The sequence below is a fragment of the Stegodyphus dumicola genome, chromosome 6 (genome assembly GCF_044657685.1).
Source record: "Stegodyphus dumicola isolate Sdum_Otavi_A_Nest chromosome 6, ASM4465768v1".
Classification (NCBI taxonomy): domain Eukaryota; kingdom Metazoa; phylum Arthropoda; class Arachnida; order Araneae; family Eresidae; genus Stegodyphus; species Stegodyphus dumicola.
In genome coordinates, this window is record NC_140773.1 from 74,888,080 (window position 1) to 74,914,507 (window position 26,428).

The following is a 26,428-nucleotide window of genomic DNA, read 5'->3' on the forward strand; positions in this document are numbered from 1 at the left end:
CATGATCAATAGAAGGGTTTCGTGAGGACTTGCATAAACATGGCGTGCTGTGCTTGTTTTCAATTCAGACTGTAGGCGCATGCTTTCTTTAGAGATGCGATCTTTAAGGAATTCCTACATCCAACACAACAGAAGCCAAAGGGATTCAAGTTAGGATGTAGATGAAATCAGGCATTCGGAAAACTTGAAATTACCCGATCAAATCCAAAGTGAGCACAAAGGAAATACCTTCAACAAGCATTCAATACAGGGTGTTTGCACCACAGTGCATGAATACAGTAATTTCTAAACATTTTGTTCTGGTAAGCCAGGAATTACTTGCTGCTGCAAAAATACGCCATAAAAAGCACTCGTGAAGGTACACCTTTCACAGCTTTGAGGAATACTATCCTCTAAGAAAAAGATGCCATGAATGAAGTCAATAGTAAAGCCAAACTATAAAGTTCGGTAACAAGAGCGCAGAGGTTGTTTATTTTACAGAACAAACGCTTAATTCTTCATTTTACATATTTACATGCTTTACGTTCTCATATTTCATTCCCCAGGTCGTTCTTGACGGCTGATAAAGCCGTCATAACGGTATAAAAAATTCACGGTATAAAAAATCTCACGGTATAAATCTCACGGTATCAAAATCTCACGGTATAAAAAATTCTTCCTTGCCTCTCGTGCGTGCTGTCGACCAGCATAACCACGAAGTATGACCGAACAGCAGCGGAAGATACGTGGTTCGAATCCTGGCAATGACATTCATTAGCCAATTTTTCGTGTTTCCCATTTCAAAAAGAAATGAATAGCTCTACAAAGATAAATAGACATCAAAGGCATACTCTTTGCCCTGATCATTATTATTCATAAGGTTTCATTCATAAGATTCATGATCATTCAATGGTTACAATTCGAAAATGGAATTACACCACAACAACATGCTGCAGTTTCTACCACAAAATAAGTTCATAATTTTTTAATAAAAATGAGTTCATAATGAGTTATAATTGAATATTGGCTAAACAGCTAAAGCTTAATAAATAATGTAATAACTGACAACTTTAATACCGTGCGTAATTCTACACAAGAGATAGTTTACTTAGGTCCGATAAACTCTGGAAATTAAATGGAATGCATGAAGTCCTACTTTTCTCATTAGAACAGCAAACAGACACACAGAAATATTCTCAGCGACTTGCCGTAATGCAGTAGATATATACATTCAGTGTTCATGGAGCTTACCTTTCCTCCAATTTCCATCTGATGTGTATTCATTCATCAAAAGCCCGATCAATAAGTTTGAAGAGTCTACGCTAATCTGTTTTAGATGAATAGGGACTTGTGAAAGGAACAGTACCAGCAGAAATTGGATCATTATAATTGACCAATGGGCAATCTCGCCCGTCTCGCCGACATAAATAAGTCCGCGGAGAAGTCGACAGCGGAGGAATTAGATTTGCTCCAGTACAGCTATTAGGAAACATAGTCTTTTATTTTAGCAAATCCACAGAAATGATAGATTTGTATGAGGAAGGAAATTCTAGGAAACTGATGGCGGCCAGTGAAAGGAGAAGTTTAATGTTACTAAAAATATACATGACCTTTGAATGGAGGGTATTTCAAATGATGGGCACGTTTTCAGTAATAACATGAAATCCCTATTCAGTTGCTTGCGATTTTCTTGTAATTCCAAATATTTTTGTCTAATCCGGATGAAATACTGTATTTGTATTTTTAATTCCCAGAGAAAGCTTAAACTACTTTATATCCGGTTATATTAACATAAAATGTAAACAAACGAAACGCGAGTTTATTTGATTCTTTTTTATGCAAACAAGCAAACATTAATCTCGAATCTACTGGAAGCTTTGTATGTTAGTAAGGTAATGGACACAAATTCATCAACCCAATAGAACTTCAACCCTACGAAATTTTAGAAATTGTACAAGTTGTAGAGTCATTAGGTTATTTTGAAGCAGGAGACTTGAAATATCTGAAATGCATTTGCCGGGATCGAACCCTGCACCTCTCGAATACGTGTTCGAGTACACTTCCAATTACACCACGAAAGTATGCCGAAAGGAGGGTGAAAATACCGTATAAAATAGTTAAACCTAACTGAAGTTTTAGTAATAATGTTGCAGTTATTAGCACGACACAGGACAGACAAAAAACTACATGTCGAAATGAAGTGATATGATATTCTTAAATAGTACATGGAAATCGGTCTTTTGCTGATCTCATAATTGAGAAAAATCTCCAAATTGATATGGCAAAATAAGAAGTAAAAATAAAAATATTAATAAAATATTGATGAACGATATTCTCAAGAGTTAGAATGCTGAAAATATTTTGATTTTGTTTGAAATTATGAAGAGTAATTCACGACTAAAGTGTTTGTTATCATTTCTGCCTTAAAATGCTTTCTTCTACTGAAAGATTCGTGCATCTGTAACTCGGTGCAATTCTCAATAAAGCTAACTTCAGATTTTCGTTGCATATCTAACATGCACTGTTTCATCCTGAAATTTTTAAATTTGTTAACTGGAAAATAAAATCAGTTAACACTACACAGCATTATAGTTTCCTATATGTATAAGATAGCAAAAGAAAATAATTAAATTTATCATGCGTAAGCATAATCAATTTTGGACTACAGAATGCTTGAAAGCTATTACAAAGATGTTTAAAATTTGAACATAATTAAGTTTTTTCCTATATTATTTTTAACGTGTGATAAATAGGGCTTTAAATTATCACCATATTCCCGTACACTATTGACATAGAGGACATAGCGACGATGTTCTCATGATATACTGGAATCCGACATTAAGCACTTCAGAGAATGCATTGGAAGGTTAAGCGGATCTTCCAGGATTTTCCGAAGATGTAGTAAGTAGAACTTCATATTTTCACAATATCCTGTAAGCTGTCGATAGGACTTAGCGACAACGTCCCGAGAGTATGCTGGAATGCAACATTAAGCACACGAGTGGATAGATATATTTAGGTGTTCAGTTCACTTTAGTTCAGTTGACAATGAATGAAGACATCTGGTCTTTACCAAGGGTTAACAGGTATTGTACCATATCCATCATTAGCTAGATTTTTTTTATAATTATAACAGTATTTTTTGCATTTTTTATATTCCAATACTAAATTTAAATGTATAAATTTTGCGGCATATACACACGAAAAAGGAATAAAAATCTTAAATTATGATAAAATGCAATTACATAAAAAATAAAATTCATGAAATCGACAGTTCACGGAGTTCATAGAGTTCGATCAAACATTCATAAAATCAAACATCATACAAAAAGTCATAATGTCTTAAGTAAGCATTTACACCTTATTCTCATAAAAGAATGTTTCTGTGCGTGGGCTTATGAATAAAGTAACGCAATTTTAAAATAAGAGGTTATTATGCTACTAATTTCGTCCATATTTTAAAACCGATCGACAAATATCTTTTCACAATGCAGAAAGAATATTAATAATTTTACAAATTTTAAGAAGAACACATCCTTGCGTATTAAAGAATTTTTTGAAAGAAATGACATTACTTGCAGAAAATTTAATACGGTGTTGCTTCGTTAAAGAGCCATTTCATTATATGATGATCTGCAGATCCTAGATCCCAGCAGACAAAATGGTCAGTATTGGTATATCCATATTTGTAGTAAAACTTCGCGAGAAAACCATGGCCTGTTATGTAGCTTGATAACTGAGGAATCGAAAAGTACCTTGATAACTGAGAAATCGAAATGTAACTTGATAACTGAGGAATCGAAATGTAGCTTGATAACTGAGGAATCGTTATCGAAATTTTCCGATTTATTTCTGATTCCAGTTATTCCTGGATTTTAAAGTAGGATGTTAAATCACACAACTTTCCCTACGGTATGGATGGGGTACGGCGGGGACGTCCTGGAAATACACTGGGATATGACATTACGCAATAGAGAGTCTGTCTGTGAAGTTAAGGAAATATTCCGAGATGGCCCAAGCACCAAGGCGTTTTGTTACGGAGTAATTGCAAAATAATTGCAATTACCTCAATTACCAGCAATTACCTTAATAATGAAAATTGAAATAATTGAGAAAGAAGCATTCGCTAAAGGTGAAAGGAAGAGCTGTTAAGCTGAAGTCAAAAAGTCGCTAAGGAGTCCTTATTGTTAAGGACGCAGTCGTGAGGCCCATAAGGAATATCCCCAGGATATCTGCAGGAGGTTTCTGTGATATGGAGGCGGGTGAGTGATCAGGAAATTTCCAACAAAACCTTTAATGACCAGCTTTATTTACACTAAAGATCCCAAATTTTCAAAACCAACAACCTTTAACGATTTTAATAAAAAAAAAAACATACATTTTGTAGTTATTTAAGAAATTGTAGTCTTCTACTTTAGAAGAGGCACTTCAAGGCTATATGCTTCCCCCTCTGGCTTGTCTCATAACCATGGTAAAGTTTACTCCAGAATACGGCCTAGTCATCTAATTTGCTCAAATCCGCTAACTACCTCTACACAATGACGACGACACACGTTACGACTGTAAATGAGAGAAGTGTCGTTATGACCTTGGAAAGCCTATTTTAAAGTAACAAACTATATATAGCAGCTACTTACATAAAATGGTTCGTTTTATAAACACTGTTACGTTCAATACCACGAAACAGAACGTCTTTTTACAATCAATATATATATATATATATATTTGTGCGGACGCGTCGGGAAATTGGAACAGAGAATTGAGACTAAAAATTTTTTCTAGCAAAATTCATCTAATTAATTAAAAATTTCGTAACGCAAAAGTTTCAATTGTCTGTTTCGGCGAAACGCGTAATGGAGTTAGCTTGGTTCGACGTTTAACCAGAAATTTCCCTTGAAAAGCCAGGTTGGACCTCGAATTGAGCTAATTTACCATTTTCCGCTTTATAATTTTTATATGTTTTTGTTTGTTTTAACTTATTTCATCGATTGGTTTTTTACATGTTTTAACTTGTCACATCGATAGGTCTTTTACTGTATTTTTTGCCATTAACTTGTTTCCAACAATTTGTATTTTACTGTGTTTTATAATTTACATTTTATTTCGCGTGTAGCCTAAATCTTTCACCCTTCAATGTCATTGTTTTTTTAAAAAAACTGTGTTGAACTTTTTCTTGGAGCCACAGCTCCTGGTAACTTTTTAGCGAGCTCATTACAATTTCTCTTCACATTTCCTTAATTTTGCAGCATATTGCGCAAAAGTTTTTAGACCAAATTGGTCTTTTTAATATTGTACTTACAACCTAACTTTTAATTATATATATATATATATATATATATATATATACCTTTCTTGCTTTTCTTTCTTCTCCATTAAATGTTAGTTCAAGGTTGCATTTCTCGTCTAAGCTGAATTGAAAAATGGGAATGATTTTTCTTGCACGATTTATTCAGGTTTCTAAAATTTGTGATGTGGATTTTGTTTAAAAAAACGTTTTATTTAGTGTATTTAGTTCAAGCATAATTTAAATTCTAGTTCCTCAACATTCAGAATTCTAGAGCATTAAACAAAATTTTCCTAAACTGGATGCTAGGGGAAGAACTGAATTCAGAATAAAATAAATCACCAACTTTGCTTAAAATATTTATAGAATATATTATGTAGCTATCGGATAAATTTAAAATGTCTTTCAGTAACAGCAGAAATGAAAACTGAGACAATAGAAAAACAAACATGTACACATAAAATAAGACATTTAATTAGTAGCCATCATAAAAAAATCGGTAATTTAATTTTAAATTAATGTTTGCTTACTTTAGAAAAAAAGCAGGCAATATAAATCAAAATAACGGACTTCTTGATTTGTTCTTAAAGGCAAGTCTCGCAAAAATTTAATGTCTTAGAACAAAAACTACTTACTGTAACAAGCTCGCATTTCTGAACTATTCAAAAAGTGCATTTAAATATATTACTAAAACAAACTGGAATGAACCAGAAGAACAACAGAGAGAGAGAGAGAGACGACACTGTTTAAAGACCAGTGGCAATGCAAACAAAAGACTTTTCCAGAATTCAATTAAAAAGTTAATTAACTTGTCAAGAGCATCCTCCAGATACAACTGTAAAATACTGGAACAGAAACAGTCCACGGCAAAGATATCCGGTTTATTCTGATGCTATGAAAATCATCGCTATCTTAAGAAAACGGTTTTCCACTGTGCATCTGACATTTATAGCAGAGTATTTTTAAAAGAAACAAAAACCTAATCATAATATTACGTTACTAACGAAAGTAGAAGATTGCTTATTAAGGATTAAATTTCCTGCAAATGCGAAAGAAAAGATTTAAAATAATAATAATAATAATAAATAAAATGAAAGACAGAAGACTCCAGAAAACAGATCTAATATTTTGAAAAACAGTTTATTAATTAAAAATTCAAAAATTAGAAATACAAATCAGAAGATATTCTCTATCTCAACAGAAGATATTCTCGGTCAGTTTACATAACACACAGCACAGAAATATCTTCGACTAATTACAACAAAGCTGCAAATACTCAACTATCAACTGTATGTATAATAAATTATATGCATTTTAAATTACATTAATCAGATAAATTATTAAAAACTAAAATATGGATGTATATCACTAAGGGCATTTGCAGCTTTCAGAACGGTTCAATTTGATAATAATAGACTGCTTACATTTGAAAAATAGCAGAATGGTATCAATTTGCTGCGAAAGGCTGCTTCTATATTCTTTCCGCTTTCCTTGCGAATTTCCAAAGCAAAATGTTGTCTGTGGAATTTAATTTGCTACAGCAGTATTTTACATGCTAAGGGAACACAGCATGACATGTAAGATATAATATAATACGATGGTAATGCAGCCAAATAATTGGCGATCTTAAAAGTGACTATTCTAAATTTTATGTTCTTTCCCTAAGTTTATCCTTTCTCCCAAATTCGAGATTTTTCCAATTACTTAACACTGCTTGAAAAAGGTAACTAAAACTAAACCAATCACAGCTTAGCTTCACATATGCACCCCCTACGTAGTATATTGGATGGCGAGCAATGAAGCCTTCTTTTTCCTGACTCCTGCCATGTAAAGAACTCAGCGCTGCTTATGCTTTCCTGCCTATAATGACGTCGTATCTTTTTACCTGGGTACATAAAAATTTATTGTATTCAACGATGATTGAAAAGTAATTTTACTGCTAAACAGATGATTTGAAATATGTAAAAATAAAGATAGTGATTCTTCAATTCAGTTTTGTTATCTGCTTCATCAAGCCTTCACCGTCAGCCATTACTACAGCCAGAGGTTAAAAGTACCGGATTCCTTCTACCCATTGAATTATTACATCTAAAGTCGACTGGGATGAATCTCTGCTGCTAACTCCAATGGATAAAGTACCTAAAAAAATGACGTAAGCGAGATGTGTTGACTCCGGAAATGAGAGTAACGGTCTTCTCGTGATTAAAAAGTGTGCCGTAGAAAAGTATTTCCATCAGCAAAATCATTGTGCGTAAAGTGTAAATATTTGAAGTGAAAAGCGTAATGAAAGTGAATTAATGTGTATGAAGTTTTCGAGTTTATTTCAACAATGTAATCTAGTGATTATCGAGGTCATCGTTCTTTCTGTGAATATACTACACAATTCTTCAGCTATTCCATCGTGTAAATTATGCATTAGCAATCTTCTCCATTAAAAGTTAGTTCAAGGTTGCATTTCTCGTCTAAGCTGAATTGAAAAATGGGAATGATTTTTCTTGCACGATTTATTCTGGTTTCTAAAATTTGTGATATGGATTTTGTTTAAAAAAACGTTTTATTTAGTGCAACTAAAAATATCATATTGAAATTGCTAATCATTATTATTATATTGAAAATTTGAATACATAATGTTGTTTCTTTTTGTACTGGATTAAAAATATAGTATTATTTTTATGAAAAATGGTATTGGAGATTCGGATTCCAATAATTAAGTAAAGAATTGTTAGATTTTTAATTATTTTTAGGGAGGCTATTAAAATAAATATTTATATTTTTGAATTTGTGTTGAAAATTTTGAATAAGAATTTTATAATTATTCCGAAAATGAAGTGGATATGAAAAATAAGTGAAATTAGTACAGATAAGTAATATGAAATTATGGTAAATGCACGTTAAAATTTGTGGACGATTATATGTTAAAGGAGTACTGGTTCCGAAACAGAGGTCTGTTATGACCTCTGTACAGTTGTTCCTTTTACTCTCTTCATATAAGATAATGTTGAAGGCTCTCATTTTAAGAGTGATGTAATTTTTTTATATATTATTATATTTTTTTATTGTGAAATGTATTAGTGCAGTTCATAAAGACCAGCTAACGAAGGCTTTTCAAGTAACTTCCAAGGCATCCCTGAGCCACTAATGTAGAAGTACACACTGGTTAGCTCAAGAGGATAACCCTATAGAAGGAAACGTTTGTTAGAAGTACTTCGGGCCTTTCAGTTTGGTAAAATCAGAAAATATAAATGAAAGAGAATAACGGGCAAACCATAATTTCTGAAAATGTTACTCCTATTATATTTATGGTGTTAAAATATAATTTATCAATATGGAAATTAGTATTATAATATTTATGTGTGTTACATTTAAATATAAGTAATGATTATGTAAAAGTTTTTATTTGTGATACTCTGTGATAACAAGAACCTTCCGTGACGAATTATGATTATGTGAACTCTCAAACAAAAAGATTTTCGGACTAAAATGCTGCAAAATTTAAAAGGACTCTAAAAAGTAAATTTTTTTGAAATTGATATTCGAAATTTATACTTTATAGTTATTTATTATGTTGATCAAAATTTTAGGTTTTTCTTCATTTGCTAGTGCTTTAAGGCTTTTTCTTTAAAAAGGCTTCTCTGTCGCTACGCCTTTTTCTCCTTGAAAAGGGGGGGTGTAATAAAATACTATGGTTATATGCATACAAATAATTGGCGACTTTAAAATTGACTATTCTAAATTTCTCCAACCTAAGTTCATTCTTTCTTCTAAATTCGAGATTTTTCGAAAACATAACACTGCTTGAAAAAGGTAACTAAAACTAAAATTAACAATCACAGCTTAGCTTCACATATGCACCTATGTAGTATAAATATTGCGTCGCTAGCAATGATGCCTTCTTTTTTTCCTGACTTCTGCCATGCAAAGAAGTATGCGTCGCTTATGCTTTCCTGCCTGAAATAATGTCGTATCTTTTTACCTGTGTATATATAAAAATGTAGTGTATTCAACGATGATTGCAAAGTAATTTTTCTGCTGAAGAGATGATTTCAAATGTGTAAAAATAAAGATGGTGTTTCTTCAATTCAGTTTTGCTAGCTGCTTCATCAAGCCTTCATCCTCAGCCACTACGACTGCATTACAGTATTATATACATATACTCGAAAAACAAATAGTAAGAATAAAATATTTAATTGAAAAATCCTATGCTTAAGCTGCAAAGGGCTGGTAACAATTTTTTTAAAGCATTATCCTATCTGAGGAAGAATTGTGTAGGACAGTAAAATTGTCTTGATAGACAGTGAAAAAATTAAAGCCGGAGAAAAAAGTTTTTTTAAACGTGAAATGAATGTGAGAATGAAGTTGTTAACTGTAGTAACAAAAGAGAACTATCTTTCTATCTTTAATGCTTCAAATAGAACTTTTCAGGGGGTTAGTATTTAAAAATTTTAAATGCAGATGATTAATGAGTGACGAACACGTTCGGTTTTCCCTGCCATCATGCGTCTCAAACCGCTGTTAATAAATTGTTCTCAAATGCAAAATAATATTTCTAATAGTCACATGATGCCAAGAACAGCCCAACATGTTGTACGGGACCCTATTAGTCACAAGCAAAGAATAAAAGTAAATTCTGACTGAATTGAAAAGCAAAAAATACAAAAATATAATTTACATAAAGATAAAATCCTAGAAAAACTGTACACAAAAACATTCGAATTTTTTTTTTATAAATTATGAAAATGTACGAATGAGTCTCATAATCACCATTAAAAAAGAACATAGCTCAGTTTCTTGAAAAGCAATTGTTTTCTAAAATCTCACCTTGTAAAAAACTAGCACTTTCCTATATCTATACATATATAAAACCCAGATGCGAAAAATTGGGTTAGGGGGAAGAGGAGAACAAATTAAGCTGCCATCAAATAAAATCCTGAAAGGATTTGGTTTTAAGGTATGCATTCCCACCACTTCAACCATGTATGTTTATGCGGCCAAGAACGACGTTTTGCCAATATCTAGCGTGTATGCGCATCAATTTTCATCAGGAAGCGTTCCATCAAGGTATATCCTTTCTAAAGCAAGTGGTCCGAACATGCTATATTTTAACTAATTAAACAACGAACTAACTACGCACGCATCCTGAGCGAGTATAGAAATGCACACGCGGTGCTCACATACAAGTAGAAGGTGAGAAGGAATTCACTGCGGCAAAGCATCTGAGATTGTCTGCCTTATTGGAAATGATTTTATGCAGGATTTTCAAAGGAAAAGAATACTCGTATATACAGATTATACAAATATTTTTCCATTAGTGTGTCGCGATGCTCCGCAATGTATATCCTAAAATATTCGATTTTAAATAATACTTGATTGAAACGATTTGACTTTCAAGAACCAGCATATTCTGCATGAAGTTAGGGCAAGGTTATCTAAAAGAGAATGAACTGGCATACTTTCAAGATGATACGCGGCTCTTTAACCTGTTCGCTACAATCATGATAGTCAACGCGTGATTTTGTATCTTGACAGCCTCTATTCAAAGTACCAAGTATAATTTCAGATAGTTGATGCATAACTGTGAGGATTTCTTCCTTCCTCTTTACCCGTGTATCTTTATGGTGTGCTGGTATGCTTGGATACACATCTGGATAGCACTCAGAAGGTTAGAGTTAGAATCCCGTTAATAACACCTCCTGCTCCAAAATAAACCTAATGATTCTACGTAATATACATAATAACATTAATTAAAATTCAAATACATGCGTCGCAAGATCATGGTTGTTCTGTTAAATGCGTCGTCAACTGAAAAAACATTCTGATCACTGCGTTATACATTAGGCCAACCAGGAACATATTCATACTGTCAGTGCGTTCTGTTATTGGTAATTCAACCAGCATACGGTTAACTGACTACTAGCGCATGGTAATCTTATTCACTGGCCCGCTGATGATTTTTGAGAGACCCAAATTTTAACCCATACGTTCTTAAAACCGAAATTTCCCCAAAAATAGAATTTGACTATGAGCCTTCAAAAGACAATTAAGCACAATGAAATGTTCATTTCAGTATGCTTTATTGTTTTGTTCCATGACTATTTCACTTTCAGTAATTCCCTAAAGATAATAACCATGTGCATCACCCACTAGATATTTCACTTATTCCACATTTAATAAAAGATCTATGGACAAAACAGCGACTAACTTCGAATCCTATAATAAATTTATACTCAAAATACATTGGCAGTTTTTAATTCTGTTCAAACAGCTCAGCAGTATATTTCAATAAATATTCAACAGCATTTAAAGAAAGATTTATCGCAGCCAGTGAAGTGCTGCCAAGACGTGACCATGAAGAAAGCAAATCTTTTTAACATCTAGCGTCCTAAACTACAAATGCAAAAGAGGTGAATTTTTTGTCCACTAATGCCACTTATAGAATTTTGATTTCATTTAAATCGAATGCTTTTTCCCCGTTTCTGGCGTTGCCACACGTTCATTCAAATCGGAACAAACCAGAAAAACAAAAAATGTTTCTAATGGAAATCGAAAGATGACCTATTGTTAACAAAGCTATTGTTACCTATTGTTAAACCTATTGTTGACCTATTGTTAAAAAAACAAAATATCAAGTTGCCATATATCAAGAAGGTCGCCAAGTGAGTTATTCTTGGCGCAAACTGAAAAAAGACGCCATGATAAATTTGTGAATTTCTCCGTTGAACGGAAGATATAGAACTGTCCCCCCCTTTTTCTTTGCGCAGTGTACAGTTACTGCAGTGGGACTTTATCTCTGCGACCATTTGATGAAATGCTGATGTCCTGCCCTTTTAATCATGTTATTTCATATATCTTTACGTACGCTATGTGGTCATTGAAGCAGACATTAGAGCATTCAAGAATTGAGTTACTATATTATTAGTAAGAGATTCTGAAAAGAAGTATGATGATGTAAGCATATTGATGCAAGGATAAAATGGGAATGGATATAATTACTTAGATATAAAAATTACTATTAATACGTAAGAAAATAAAAGAGGGGAAAACAAACAGAGTAAACACATTTTACAGCCCATGTTAAATAAAAGCCCTCAGCCCCCTCCCCCCCAAAAAAATCACACGGTGGGATTAATTACTTCGTCAGCAACAAATAGTGATCGATGAATACTGAAATCAATCCAGAGAAAAGAATTCGCTAAAAATACGCAAAGAAAGTTAGAAAAAAATTCTTTCACTAATGAAAAGAAGGTTTACTTTTGTTCTGTATATTACTTTGCTATTTCTCTCGGTAATTTTGTTTCTTCTTTTCTTGAGCACTATTTAATGTAACTTTTGGAATTAGTTTATGATTCAGGTCGTAAACTGATTCGACAGACCGACAGAACTGAACGATTTGATCCAAAGACATTGACAGCTTTGACATTGAGAATTGTTCTGTTATCTTAAGATATTAAGCTCCTAAACAAAATCAGGGGCATGGAAGTTAACAATGAAGATAAGTTTCTAGACGGCCACAAAACCGAGTTTAACAAGAGAAAACTTAAACAACTTTAGAAATAGTTCGATTGTGAAAGAAGTTCTTCAGAAGAAGAAGGAAGGAGCTTAGTTCTATAATCCGAGAAGTTTGTGCAAATAGTTTGGTTTGCTCTATTTATTCATGGAAAAACACTAGAGGGCTAGGTGCCTAAGGGGAGGGATGCCTTCGTGGAGGACTTTCTAAGGTAAACTGGCTCGTATACACGTTACACATACGGAAAATCACGAAAATCAACGATGCAGTTAGTCTGTTTCCCGGCTTCGAAACTCGGACCGAACTACCAGTATTCAGGGATTTTACCGCTAAGCCGCTTGTGGGCTGTGAAAAATGGCGTCCTAAATTTTGTGTAATGAAATAAATACCCTGATAAAGTACTAGCAAGCCATAGCCCAAGAATTTTCATTGACAAAGCCATGAAACATTTTAAAATGCAGTTAAGAGTAAATCCCACTGAGTAAATTTTGACTGAAACGAATTACTTAGAGTTAGAATTAAAAACGAATTAGTTGAATTGAATGACGCTGAGAGAGAAAGAAAAAAAAAATGCCCCAGAAAGACAATTAGCTGACATTCTTATTGAAGGATACTCCTCATCCAAACGCTAATCCCTTCCTCCTTACTTTCCACATATACCATCTACTCACCTCCGTGCCGGTAAAGTAAAATTAAATTAAAATGGTTTGGATTTTATCTCTTTAATATTATATTTACCACTTTTGTCTTATATTTAATGATTTCCATGATTTTGTGACAGAGTACACAAAGATTTGTACACAAGGTACTATTTTAAATTCTACGTTATCTATCTTTTGTAGTCCAGGAATGGATTAATTTATTTTACGTTAATTCCTCTGGAAAAAATAATTTCGCTTTACTAGCACTTTGAATGATGAACGGCCTTCGGGAACGAATTAAATTCGTGACTTACGTTTTCAAAAATCTGTTATTGATTTGTTAAATAACAATTTTGTATTCAGATGGAACCGAAAGGAAAGGCCGTTACGTTTTTAAAATGCAATTTTATGCGAACTGTGTAATATGAACTAATACAAAGATTAGAATGAAATTTTAAAAGAAAGAAAAAAACTGCACCGTATTCCTCTTGCAACAAACAGAAATGTGTTTAACAGCACATCACTTGTTTAATTAGGTTAATTACTTGTTTAAGTATTACATATTAATATAATATTTTCTTCACTTTCATAACTAGTCACAAGTGAACGAGGACCCCCCCCCCTCTTTTCGAAACAGAAAAATTTTTTCAGCAAAATCATTTAAAAACTATTATTTTGTAACATTTGAAGAAAGATTGACTTAAAAATTAATATCTTGAATAGAATTTGCCTGTTTTCGTGTCATTCAAGGCATTTTACACCTTGTTGTAATGAAGCGAAATGCATGGGCATGAATTTAAGGCTAAACACGCACACTATGTTTCTAGACGTTCACACTAGACACTATTCTAGTGTGCGTTTTTAGTACTATTTATCATCTCGCTTTTTTATTTTCCGCTCATTCCTCTCAAACTGAGTCCGATATTTATTTTCTTAGACTCTGTTATTATATTAATATGATGAAATGTTAATAATCATATGTAAAACACAGGCAGAAAACAAACTGCTGCTGGCAATACGTTCTAGAACTTACTTTATGTAGCTTTAGACCTAATTTTATTGACTCTAGAATTATTTTAAGTGGCTCTAGAACTAATTTTATGTGAAACAATAAATGAATAAATATGCCCCAATTACTCGAGCTTTTTAGTTCATACTATTACTTAGGGCGCGAACATCAGTTAATGGTTATGATGCTTGCATTATTTTTCCTAACAGGTTTTTCCGACGCAAAGCAATACTCAAATTTTTATTCCCTTTGAAACCTAGCAGCACATAGCCTAGACAGAATTCTCCCGCCCTCTAACAAAACATTATTCTCTCTGAACCTTTAAGCTGTTCATTTAGTAGCCCAAAGGCATTCGACATACTGCCGACCACTGAAATCTCTCAATTATTCATTTAAACAATCCGACAGTTATTTACATGCATGTGCAGTGCAAATGAACCCACTGTAGCTTGTGACTAAAACATGAGCAGTCAGACAAATGCAATTCAATTAAATATGACCAATAATATATGGAAGGTTCGCATACTGCGATTCCTATAAACGGGGAGACGGAATGAAATCTAGCAAAATTAGCACGAAATGCATGCTACCAGAAAATGTGAATGCTCTAGCTTTTCGATCAATAGGCAAGATGGCGGTAGCTCTTTTTCGAATAGCTATTATTTTGCGATGCATTCAACAGGTGAATCTTTTCAGTTACGGTCGCAGTAAGTTCCTTTTTATTCGTTACTACCCACCACGCCGCGCAGATCTCACTTCCTTTTATGACGGGGCAGTAATTGTCGCAAGCTGTCTGTCTGAGCAGAAGGAATGGAAATTTCTCGATATTCAAGAGTATTATGGCGCTGCGGATATTTTTTCCCTTTCCCTATTGTCGCGTCGTTTTCTTTCTCTCGCATCAGACCTTAATTTAGGAAGAAGCTGCTGCACTCAAGCCTTTTAATGGTAAAAAACAAGTAGAAAAGATTTTGGTTCATTAGCTGACACTCTTCCAACGGGTTATGTAACTAACAGATTTCGCGACAAGCAATCCATATCAAATGTGAGAACTTTTAAAGCTTCGCTCTTTACCATGTATACCCCCGACACTGAAATTTCAATGGTATCAGCTTATCTAATCATTTCCGAATTCTGCATGTTTCTTTTTTTTCAACAAATCTGGAGATGATGGCACTACAATTACAAATTGCGACCACTCATTCAGACAGAATATTGAAGTGAAACAGCCCATTCAGGGAATGTAACTGTATGGCGAAATTACTGCTACTAGAAATACACAAGAAAGAGACACTTGCCTTGACTAATGCATCTTGGAAATTAGAACCTTTCTTGATTATCAGCCGTTGATGGAATTTTTATAAGATTTTCGATCTAAGTTAATTAGATGGTGACTATAATCTCCCAGTTATTTGACTATGGGGCCAGAATTACAGGAGAGATTGGATCCGTTGAAATATTTCCTTGATTTGTATACGAATTATTCAAAAATTTGTCAACAATAAAAATAGCTTTTCCCCACATTTTCAAAGTGGGCATTAGCTATTTCCTATAAACATACAGAAATAAAATTATAGTTACTGCCCTAAGAGCGATAAAAATACAGATTAACCACAATATTAGCATGGTGGTAGGGGGAACTGACTGCCAAAGCCATAATCCCGAGATCGAATCTTAGAGACGACATAAATATTTCTACGGGTGCAAATGTTGTTGCAGCATGGAAAAACGTAAAATACGGTCAAATCTCGAGAAGTTGTGGTAGAAAATAATCGTATAACGCCACCGAGATATTTTCCATGAAAACGGAGGTGAAGCAGGCAAATTCATACTGTCAACCTACACGGTGCCCACGGCCTAAAGCGCAACCTTTCCTTTTTGGCCACGAAGAAATTCGTGGTCAAGAGAGAGCTGGCTAAGGCTCAGACCAGGAAGATTAGTAATAACAAGCAATACAACACAGACTTCTATAAAATCTCTAAAGATTTCGCTAAATTTGATGCCTATGTAAAAACAGGCGAAAGCTTTGTGCTTTTGGATCTGCTATCTGCTTACCTTTACACATAGAAAAGCACGTTATAAAAGTACGAAACATTACTCAGGCAGCGCGTTCAGCGAAAATCAAAGTCGGGTCTATTTACTCAGTGAACTATTACAAATACAATTTTAATTTTCTAAATAATACAAATAATATACTTTTTTTGGCAGTTTATCTCAAACTCTTCCATGTTCTAGCAATTGTTTTGAAGAAAGTAACAAAATTAAATCACATAAAGACAGTAATACGAATATTCTGCGTTAGATATAAGCGACAGAAGAAATCAGTTGTTATAATGATTTAGTGACTCACTATGCGACTTACTCAGCTTCGCCTAAAGGCATTATTGAGATTAACTGCCACCGATGATTGGTTGGCAGAGATCTCTTTAGGAACCTAAATTTTTTTAACTGACAACACATAAAAGTGATCAGTTCTCACTGATTCAGAAGCGTACTCCAGCCATACTGCAAATAACGTTAAGCTAGTTGCCGAAAGAAATACTCCTTTCAATTTATCGATAAAACTAAGTTAAAAAATTTTTATTTCACTTTATTACATTCTTCTTCACCCCTTCCTGGTACACACATGAAAAACTGCTGAAGTTCACACACATGAACACTCATGAAGTTCCGGGTGGATGTTGAATAGAAGAGTTATACAAGACAGAACAATGGAAGCAACCAAGTGAATACAATATAAATGACATGAATCAAAAAGCTAATTTATGAGCTTCACTTGTAAAAAACATTACTCATATTTGAAATGACCCAGAATTAAAATCTCAAAGAATTTTAATTCCTCGAAGCCAGAATTATTCAACAAAGATTTAATAAATTATTTCACTTCAGCACTCTAAAATTATTTTCTTTAAAACAATGAATGATTTGCATGAACGTTATATGTGGGAAAAATTTGAAACTCCCAATGATTGAACAAGGCTATTTAATCACTGTTAATCGAAACCAGAACGAACCAGCTACTAAAGCTCAATGAGATTTTTAAGGTGCTAGTAAAACAATCTTTCAAATAAAATGAAGTGTCCAATATCAAAATGTTGTCGCATATATATTTGAACATTAAAATTGAAGAAAAGAAACTGAAGACAAGAAATTAAATGGCATACGCCCAATTTACGAAAGCTATAATAATAATAATGAGACCTTGATAAAGCTATAAGAATAATGGTAACTTCAGAAAGCCATAACGTCAAAATAAACTATTTAATTTCAAAATAAAATAGTGGCGATTATTTTGATCGGATGATTAAAGTGATCATGATTTAAATTAGAGATTTTATGCACATGGTTTAAAATACCAATCTCATTGAAAAGATTTTTTTTAATTACAGATTATCTAAATATTTAACCTTCAAAAATAATCTATTTTACCTTGCTAAGGAACTAGATAAAAGGAAAACGATAAAATTTACACGAAAAGTATGCAGATAATAATTGATTAAATATAGTACTAAAAATGTTATCTCGATCGTTAAAGAGTCTAGTACTCAGTGCAGAAACTTTACAAGCAGTGACTGTACTACAGAGGTAAAAATATACAACTAGATTAAAATGTGCATAGAAGCAAAAGAACTAAATGCTACTCAAACATCATTCAAGGTGATATTTTCCGGCATTGAAAGAAACTTTTTAAATTTAAACCGGTGCACAAGAAATTGATAAATAAGAATTTGAAAAGGCTTCAAAGCTCGTTCTTTTACCAAAATCGGTAAATGGATGTGCCCCTCATTAACATTACATATGTGCGAATTCAAAAAAAGAATAAAATATTTTGAAAATATATATATATATACATGCGTCAGATACTTAGCTGATTTTTTCCTATAACTTTTTCTTTACTGCTTATTTTCCTAACGATTTTCAATCATCAGGAACGATATAAATATGTCTTTCATGGGGTGCTAATTAGACTACGGTATAACAAGTTAAAGTGCTACATCTAGAAGGTGCCACACTAATTAGTACTGGCTTACGGTACAGATTTTCATAGGAAAACTTATAAGGTATTTCTCCCGCCTTCTTAGTATGCCTTCGTGGTGTAGTGGTCAGCACGCTCCACGCTATTTCGAGAGGTCCGTAGTTCGGGTTCCGGCGAGGGCACTGCTCATTTTTCATCTTCCCTGCTTCCAAAAAAAATCTTAATGACTCTACAAATTGATTTAAAAACAACGCCTGTTACAACAACATCAACAAAAAGGGGAAGTTATAAAAGTGAGTTCCTCTCCCTGCTCGACCCTTTAAATTGTAATTTTTATATATCGTATTTCGAATGAAATGGCTCACATGAATTTCATGCTATTTTTATTTGCTAAATTAATCATTTTCAAAATAAAAAATAATTATGTATTAATAATTAATTCAAATTTTTCGTGCCAGCTCGCAAGTAAAGTAGTAAGTAAATAATTTTTCCATTGGTGGGGCTCATAAACACAGACCACATTTTACTCTTAATGTATACTTAATATGTATCCGACTTTATGAATGTGAATTTTTTTAAAGCCTGATTTTAGGTGGCTATAGTACAAGATACACAAAATGCTACATAATTGTAGACCATAGTTTCGCAATGTGGGCGCTACTATTCACAAATAGGCACAGAGGAGAAGTACTTTTCAGATGGATAATAAGAGGGCACTGGAAAGAAAGTTGACAATAAACTGCGTTTAGAAAATTTGACTCATAAAACAATTTTGAAATTAACATTTAAACATTCACATGATTATACAAACATTAGTCACACATTTTGAATCATACCAAAATCCTGTTATGCCAAACTTCAAAATGATGTCTAAGTTGCTCCATTTTTCTACTTCAAGGGAACAAAATTTACAAACTATTAGTATAATGCTCTAAAAACATGACCACTGTTTTCAGTCGGTGCCTATAGATTATATTCAAAAGACATGTAACATATCCTTGTTACAAAGGTTGTTAAACACGAAGATCGTTGAATAAACTGAAAAATGGAGGCACTGAGCAAAATGAAAATCGGAAAGGGAGAAGTGAACAAAAAGAGGTTGAGATTAATAAACGTTTTGGATTAATAAAACATCTTAAAGTATTCCAAGAAACTTCCAAATCGAGAACTTCTGCAAACTGAAAGAACGTATATGTTTATTGAAGAAAACTATAAACATAACGTAATAAGACAAAAAAAAAAAAAAAAAAGTTAAAGGACTTTGAAAGATGTTAATTCGTATTCATATTATAAATCGAAAAAAATCACGAAAACTTCAGTACAATCAATTAATTCCGCCCCAGTAAACAAAAACAATCTCAAGAAGCAATTGTAAGGGCAGCGTTCTGGGCCATTCGATCACTTGCAGAAATTTCACAATAGTAGCTTAATCCATTACAATTTGTTCATGATGTTAAAAAAATGTAACAAAACACCTACCTTTTTCACATACGTATCCAGCAATGGTAATTCCAAGTCCTTGTTGGTCTTTGACTAGTTCCACTTCGAAAGTTTCCATCTCTGGCTGATCGTCTGCTAGGTCCTTCTCTCGAACTCCCACCCGTCCATCGGTTGCCGAGAACGCAGCCTGGATTAAAAGAACAGAAAATAAACAAAATGGCAAAATTCAAGCTAAGAGATGAAAATTTTCATATTTATCTCAGTAACGCATACTTTTTTTTAATAAAATGGAATTATTTAATTAAATATATGGTAAAAATTAGACTTTACTGTTATAGAACCCTCATCGACGGTGCTGAATCTATTCTAAAGCGAATTCCATACTTTATTTTAAGTAACTATATTAACTTGATGAACATGTCTCGGCTAAGGAAATAAATCCTTTAGCCATTTTTTCAAACACAGAATATGAATAAAATTCCAGGGCTTTTACGTAAACCATCAGAATAAATGATTTTGGTACACTGACGCATATTCATAAAAATATCCAACTCAAATATATTCTATTCTTCTGATTTCGCTTACGTTAAGGGAAATAAACCTTGCATCCTAGATATATCCAAAAACAACAGAAAATTTAATATAGAAGACTTTATTCTTTCCTCTAATACCGTGGCTCAGGAAACCCACCAAGGGAACTATATTTGTCCGTTTTATATTACCTTTCGTTTATTTATAATAAATTTTAAAAATGTTGATATCTAATTTTTTTTTTTTTTTTTTTTTTTTTTTTTTTTTTTTGCAAAGCGATACAAAATTTTGCTTCCTGTAGCTTTTCTTTCTTTACTCTCAAACCGATAAGAAATGTCAGAATGTATAGTTGTCAAACTAACATGAAATACCTTTTTTCCCCCTTTTTAAAAGATTTATTGGTGGCAATATTCTGTTGAACTCTGTCTGATTTAAGAAATGTGCTTTATTACGCATTTTATAACATCCCTATAAATTTGCTAACAACAGTCTTTGCATCTCGAAGAAAACAATTTAATTCCAAATCTTATTTTACAGAAAACAGGGTCCATTCTTTTTTTTTCGGGGGGGGCGAGGGAAGGGCAGATATATGCATTATTCATTGCATTTACTCCTAATTTCTGTGAGGATGGTTTTCAGCAAACTGTCAGAATTTTTCTTGACGTTAATGCAGTTATTGAAACTATGAATGCTTGAGCAACTTGTATTAATCTGACAGTCAGAACAACAGAAATAGGAGTACCTGGTATGCACAAGAATAGAATTATACTTTGAGTATTTTGCAACAAGTGTGGGAAATGCTAAAAAATATATTCATTAAAAATTGAATACGCACATAAAACAAACGTAAACCTTAAAAATAGGATAACGATCCTTATGAAAGAAAGTCAGTGAACGGCAGTAAAAGAAGATACGGTAAATTATAGTTGGTGAGGTACTACTAAAATCAGTGACACATGCACAGACACAAACAAAAACAAAATAATAATATTTTGTATAAATTTGGGTATTTCTTTACAATTCTGAATTTAAAATTTACATCTTAAAACACTAACTAATTTTTACTTTCTTGTACGAAGCAAAAAGGAAGTCTTGTAATCGCGAAAAGTTTCAGGCAGAATATTTCAACAAAAATATCCATTTTGACCGCTACTGAATGCAATTTAACGATGTTTTTTCGTGACATCTGTACGTAAGGGCAGAATAAAAGACTGTTTTCCTCCAAAAAATTAGAAAACTGCTTTAAAATGAGTTCTGAAGAGAATTTTTTGTGGTATCTGTACGTACGCACGTATATCGCATAACTCAAAAACGAGTAGCCTCAGAACGTTGAAATTTTGTATATAGGACTGCTATAACACGTAGATGTGCACCTCGTATTTTGGTTGCAATCGGACGAACCAAACGTATATAAATAATATATTATATCCACACCGTTACTCGGCTCAGTGATCTCAGTTTCTTTATTCTTATATGTTTATAAATTGTGCATTTTTTGCTTTAAAAATGATTGAATTATGTTGTTCTTATATTCCGGTTAAGATTTTTATGCCTTTAGTAAATCTGTATGCAATATTTTTAGAATTATCAACAATTTAAAAGTTGTCTAAGTGCCGCTAAGCCTAATAATTTTTTCCATGTCGGCCATTGCTTGTTTACATTTCAAACAGCAGAATAGTACATTTGTTGCTAATCTAGAGAAAGTAAGCTTCCCAATAAGGCCTTTTATTATTCGAATTAAACCATGCTTAATCCATTCTGGAATTTATTCGAGGAAATAAATGTTTAAGATTTACTTCATAATTTTCAATACAGACATGTTCAGTTTTTATGTATTTTTGCCTTGTCGCGAAGTGAGAACTGAATTGATTGAATGAGAATTACTGAATCGTCTGTGAAAAACTGTTTCTTTGTTGTTGTTGTTGTTTGCTTAATTTCTTTTATACATCGTTTTAGATTTATTATAGTATTTGAACAGAACATGTAGCAACGATTAGATAATTCTTAAGATGATATAAATTTTGTGCATTCTGAGTTAAAAGATGAATAAAATGTAACGCTGTTAAGTGAACCTAGGGCCAGAGTGTCGCTATGGTAAACAAATATAGTGAGTTTTAAAGAGTGCATTTATTCTATTGTGGTTTATGCTATCGACGAAGTAGATTTAATCCAATCCAATAAGTTTAAATGAAATTCAAGAAAAAATGGGTATAATTTAGTACTCTGTACAAGGAAGTCATGTGGTGTACACATGACTTCCTTGTACAGATTTTTAATCTACTGATTCAATTATTTGCTGAGTTTTTCCTAGCATCAAAGGTTCAAAAAACACGAAATATTACTTTAAATGAAAAGGATATTGACATACAACTCGCATTTAAAATATCCTTCCATAAAATTACAAGCTGTATACAATTTACGAACAAAAATTTTAAACTTGAAAAACATTTTACAGATATAAACGAAAGGATTTTGTACAAAAGAACGTAATGTATGACGTAAAGAATACCTTTCACACTGTATAATAATGCAGCAACTATTTAAGACATGAAGCTGGTAACCTTTATGAACTAAATGTGTTATTACAAAATAAAATAAGTATTTAAACGCTTAAGAAGTGCATTTTTTCCTTTTAAATCGCTCATATTGTCAATCAATGTAAAAGAAATTTGAAAGGTGATTTCAAGATCTTATGTCACGTCGAAGATTAAATTTCGGAGACAAGCAACGTCAAAGGCAAGTTAAAGATATCATGTTTCGAGAAGTGGCAATACTTGTCAATTCGAGAGAAAAGGTAGCGTAGCTTAACGTAACAGTTTATCAATTTTTGGAAAGTCTCAATTAAAGATGTTTCTAGCATGAATATAAAAATTGTAAATTATTATCTATTTCAGAAGTTTGAAAATATTCGAATGGATTTCCCTATCAAACCAGCTAAATTAAAAAATAAATAATTAAAGTAATCCCAATTAAACAAGCTAAATTAGCAAATAAATGCAATAAAATCATTAATATTTGGTCATTAAAAGGTGAGATATAATCAGAGGATTATCACAATTGGTACAGATCTGATGCACTGCCACTCTTAGCAGATACCAACGTCTCTTTTCTGTTGAAACCTCTAAATCCAAAGAATTAATCAATAATAAGTTAGGAACCTCCCTTTGCTATAAGGGTGTCAGATCACTTCTAAGGACATTATAGGTACATATTTCATACTAAAATAAATATCTTTACAGAAAGAATGTAAGAAAAATTAAATCGGTTTTCAGAAAAGCTGACATTTACCGATAAATTGAGTGAACGAGAAAATATTTCGGGAATATTTTGTCAATCATTTTCATTTCGGTCACAGAAAGAATGTTTCAAAGAAGATACGAAAGAAGCGTTGCATTGCATTCCAGAAAGCTGACACGCTTCCCAAACAATAAGCATCAGATCTTGATTAGATTCCAAGCATTCCGTGTAGCAGCAAGAAATATGCAGCAAAGAGGAAACCACGACGGGAAGAATTCAGAACATATATTTAAAATCGACAAAATAGAGTACGCGTACGGGTTTCCTTGCATCAAACAGTGCTACATTCTTTATATTTAGTTTCGCGTCAAATTTTAATCACGATGTATAATCGCACTACCATTACCAAATGAAGAAATCATCTATTATTGTAAAATGAAAAATTTGAGTAAAGTTTGTCGCATAAACGTACAGAAGCTATGAAACTGGAATATAGACTCCGAACAATAAAGGCGTGCACATTCTCTTTTTCCTCCCATCCCCTTTTTTCAAAATCCGATAATTGTTTTTTTTAAATTTAGTGTTGAAATTTTTATTGACAGAATTTTTGAAAATATCTTCGTTTGACCAACAAACAAAAAAGCCTTAGACTTTTACCCTTTGCATCATTGGGTATAGTTGAAAAACTTCTTTTTAAATGAAAGTAAAACCGATTTTTTTTTAAATCGTTCCATTTTTCTACTATTTCACATTCATTATCTTAAAATTACAATACCTAAAAATATATCGGTATTAAAATTTTGAAATTTTCAAGGATTGTATAACAAACTCTTCGCCCTCTATTAACAGAAAAAAGATAAAAATTAAACATTAATTAAAGTATTTTCCCTCTCTCTCTCTCTCTCTATATATATAGATATCTTAAATACGCAGCAGTATGCCTTCAAGCGAAAGGGGAAGTTCCCATTTTTTTTGGGGGGGGGCCTCATATGATTTTGCTTGGGAAAATTATTTGAAAGATATGACATACTATACGTGACACTATTTTTTTACTTTGTATATATTTCTCTAATATTGGTTTTATTAACTTCATTATTAATCAATCGCCTCTCTTATTTGACAAAAAAAAAAAAAAAAAAAAAAAAAAAAAAAAAAAAAGAAAGAAAATTTGCAGTGTCGTTAAAATTTTTTCATACATTTTTCTCAGCATCTCATTTTAAAAGCTAATTTTTTCAATTTTATCGTGATAGGGAATACTATATATCTTTTTTGTTTAGTTTTATTTTCTATTATTTTGCTGCTTATAAAAAAAATGCTTCTCTCTCCTTTAAAACGAGAGCGATAAATAAATATTAATAAGGTGGTTTTCTAGATCTTTTTTTAAGAATAACCTTTTACACGGCCAGCCTTGGGTCTACGTAGCTCTTCAACGCCCTACCAAAAGCTGGCCGTGCAACTGGCTAATACTTAAAATGTTATTTGTTTTACGTGGATGATTCCACATTAATTAAAGTTAAATTAATTCTTGTAATACTTCATTACCATAAAAAAACTATAATAAAAATTCCGCAAACTTGCATTTAAGGCTCCATAAATCGTAGTTCTGATCTTAAATTACAAATCTTCACCTATACATGCGATACTTGGTGTTTGCCTGTTTCCATATATACGCATCATTACCAAGACTTTTTACGTAAAAATTAAATATTTGGCTACTTATTTGGGCTCTGCAGTATTCCTAAAAAGCATACGATCTGTCAGATAGTTTTATTATTACTACTAAAATTTAAAAAAGCATGAAAAATATTCATTCCATTCCTCATATTACTATTTACCCATACAATAAAGTTAGGAGATATATCTGGATATGGATAAAACACAAACATATACTTCTTACTGTTGCTTATGAGCACATTGATGTAAAAGAAATTTAATTTCACTTTTAAACTGTAAATTTATTTTCAAGAATAAACGAGACTTTTTCCACAGTAAAAGAAAATATTCATATAAGCCTTAAACATCATATTAAAAAAAATCCAAGAAACTTTAAAAAATTTCACACATTTTTGAATAATACGTGAGTAAAAATTTAAATTACCTTTCATCAGTCTCTGATAACTACTGTAGGATTTTTATACACTCTCCCTCACCTGCCTTTTACAATTCCACTGAAAAAAACTTTTTAAAGCTATGCTAAAACTTTAATCAAATGGTCCACCCCCTTCTTGTTATGTTCAACATAATCTCAGTCCTTTAACATGTATCTATCATAGCAATTTTGAACCAAAACCAAAACAAAAAAATCTTGAAATGCATAGAACATACTTCTATAGATGAATAGCAGCGTCAGTCGTATCCTTTTCTACTTAGTTACTTCTTTTTTTAGTTCATGCTGAACATATATGTATAATTATTTAGTTTTCAGGATTAAGAGCAATTTGACACTTCTGATAATTTAACACTTTTGATGATTCTGTAACTTACAAGCCATTAACAGCGAACGAATAAAACATCTGAACACTGGTAGTACGATACAAATAAAAAATTCTCGCAAATGGGTTGGCTGTACTCGAGTTTTCGTCGTTTTCCTACGATTTGCTTGAATATAGATAACTTTTCTTCTGACAGTTCTCCGACATAGCCTAATCCACTGATATAAACTTCGTGTGCTTCATTTTAATCAATTAACTAATCAAACTACTGGTATCTCCCTTTCAGATAATATTTGAAATAATATATTAAAAATAAATATTCAAACTTTTATTAAAACTTGAAAGCATGACATTCACCAAATGTTTTCAAAGCTATAAATTATTTTACAATTATTAAA

At 32.4% G+C, this 26,428-nt stretch overlaps 1 protein-coding gene across 11 annotated transcripts in view; it reads right to left on the reverse strand.

The window, feature by feature from the left end:
• The window catches only part of LOC118192223 (multiple PDZ domain protein-like), a 1,451,385-nt gene that overhangs the window by 799,025 nt on the left and 625,932 nt on the right, over positions 1–26,428 (reverse strand). For all 11 annotated transcript variants that reach the window (XM_085818535.1, XM_085818539.1, XM_085818542.1 and 8 more), the window contains one exon: positions 19,870–20,017. In XM_085818535.1, the coding sequence (XP_085674661.1) occupies positions 19,870–20,017 (148 nt within the window). The remainder of the gene's footprint in view (positions 1–19,869; positions 20,018–26,428) is intronic.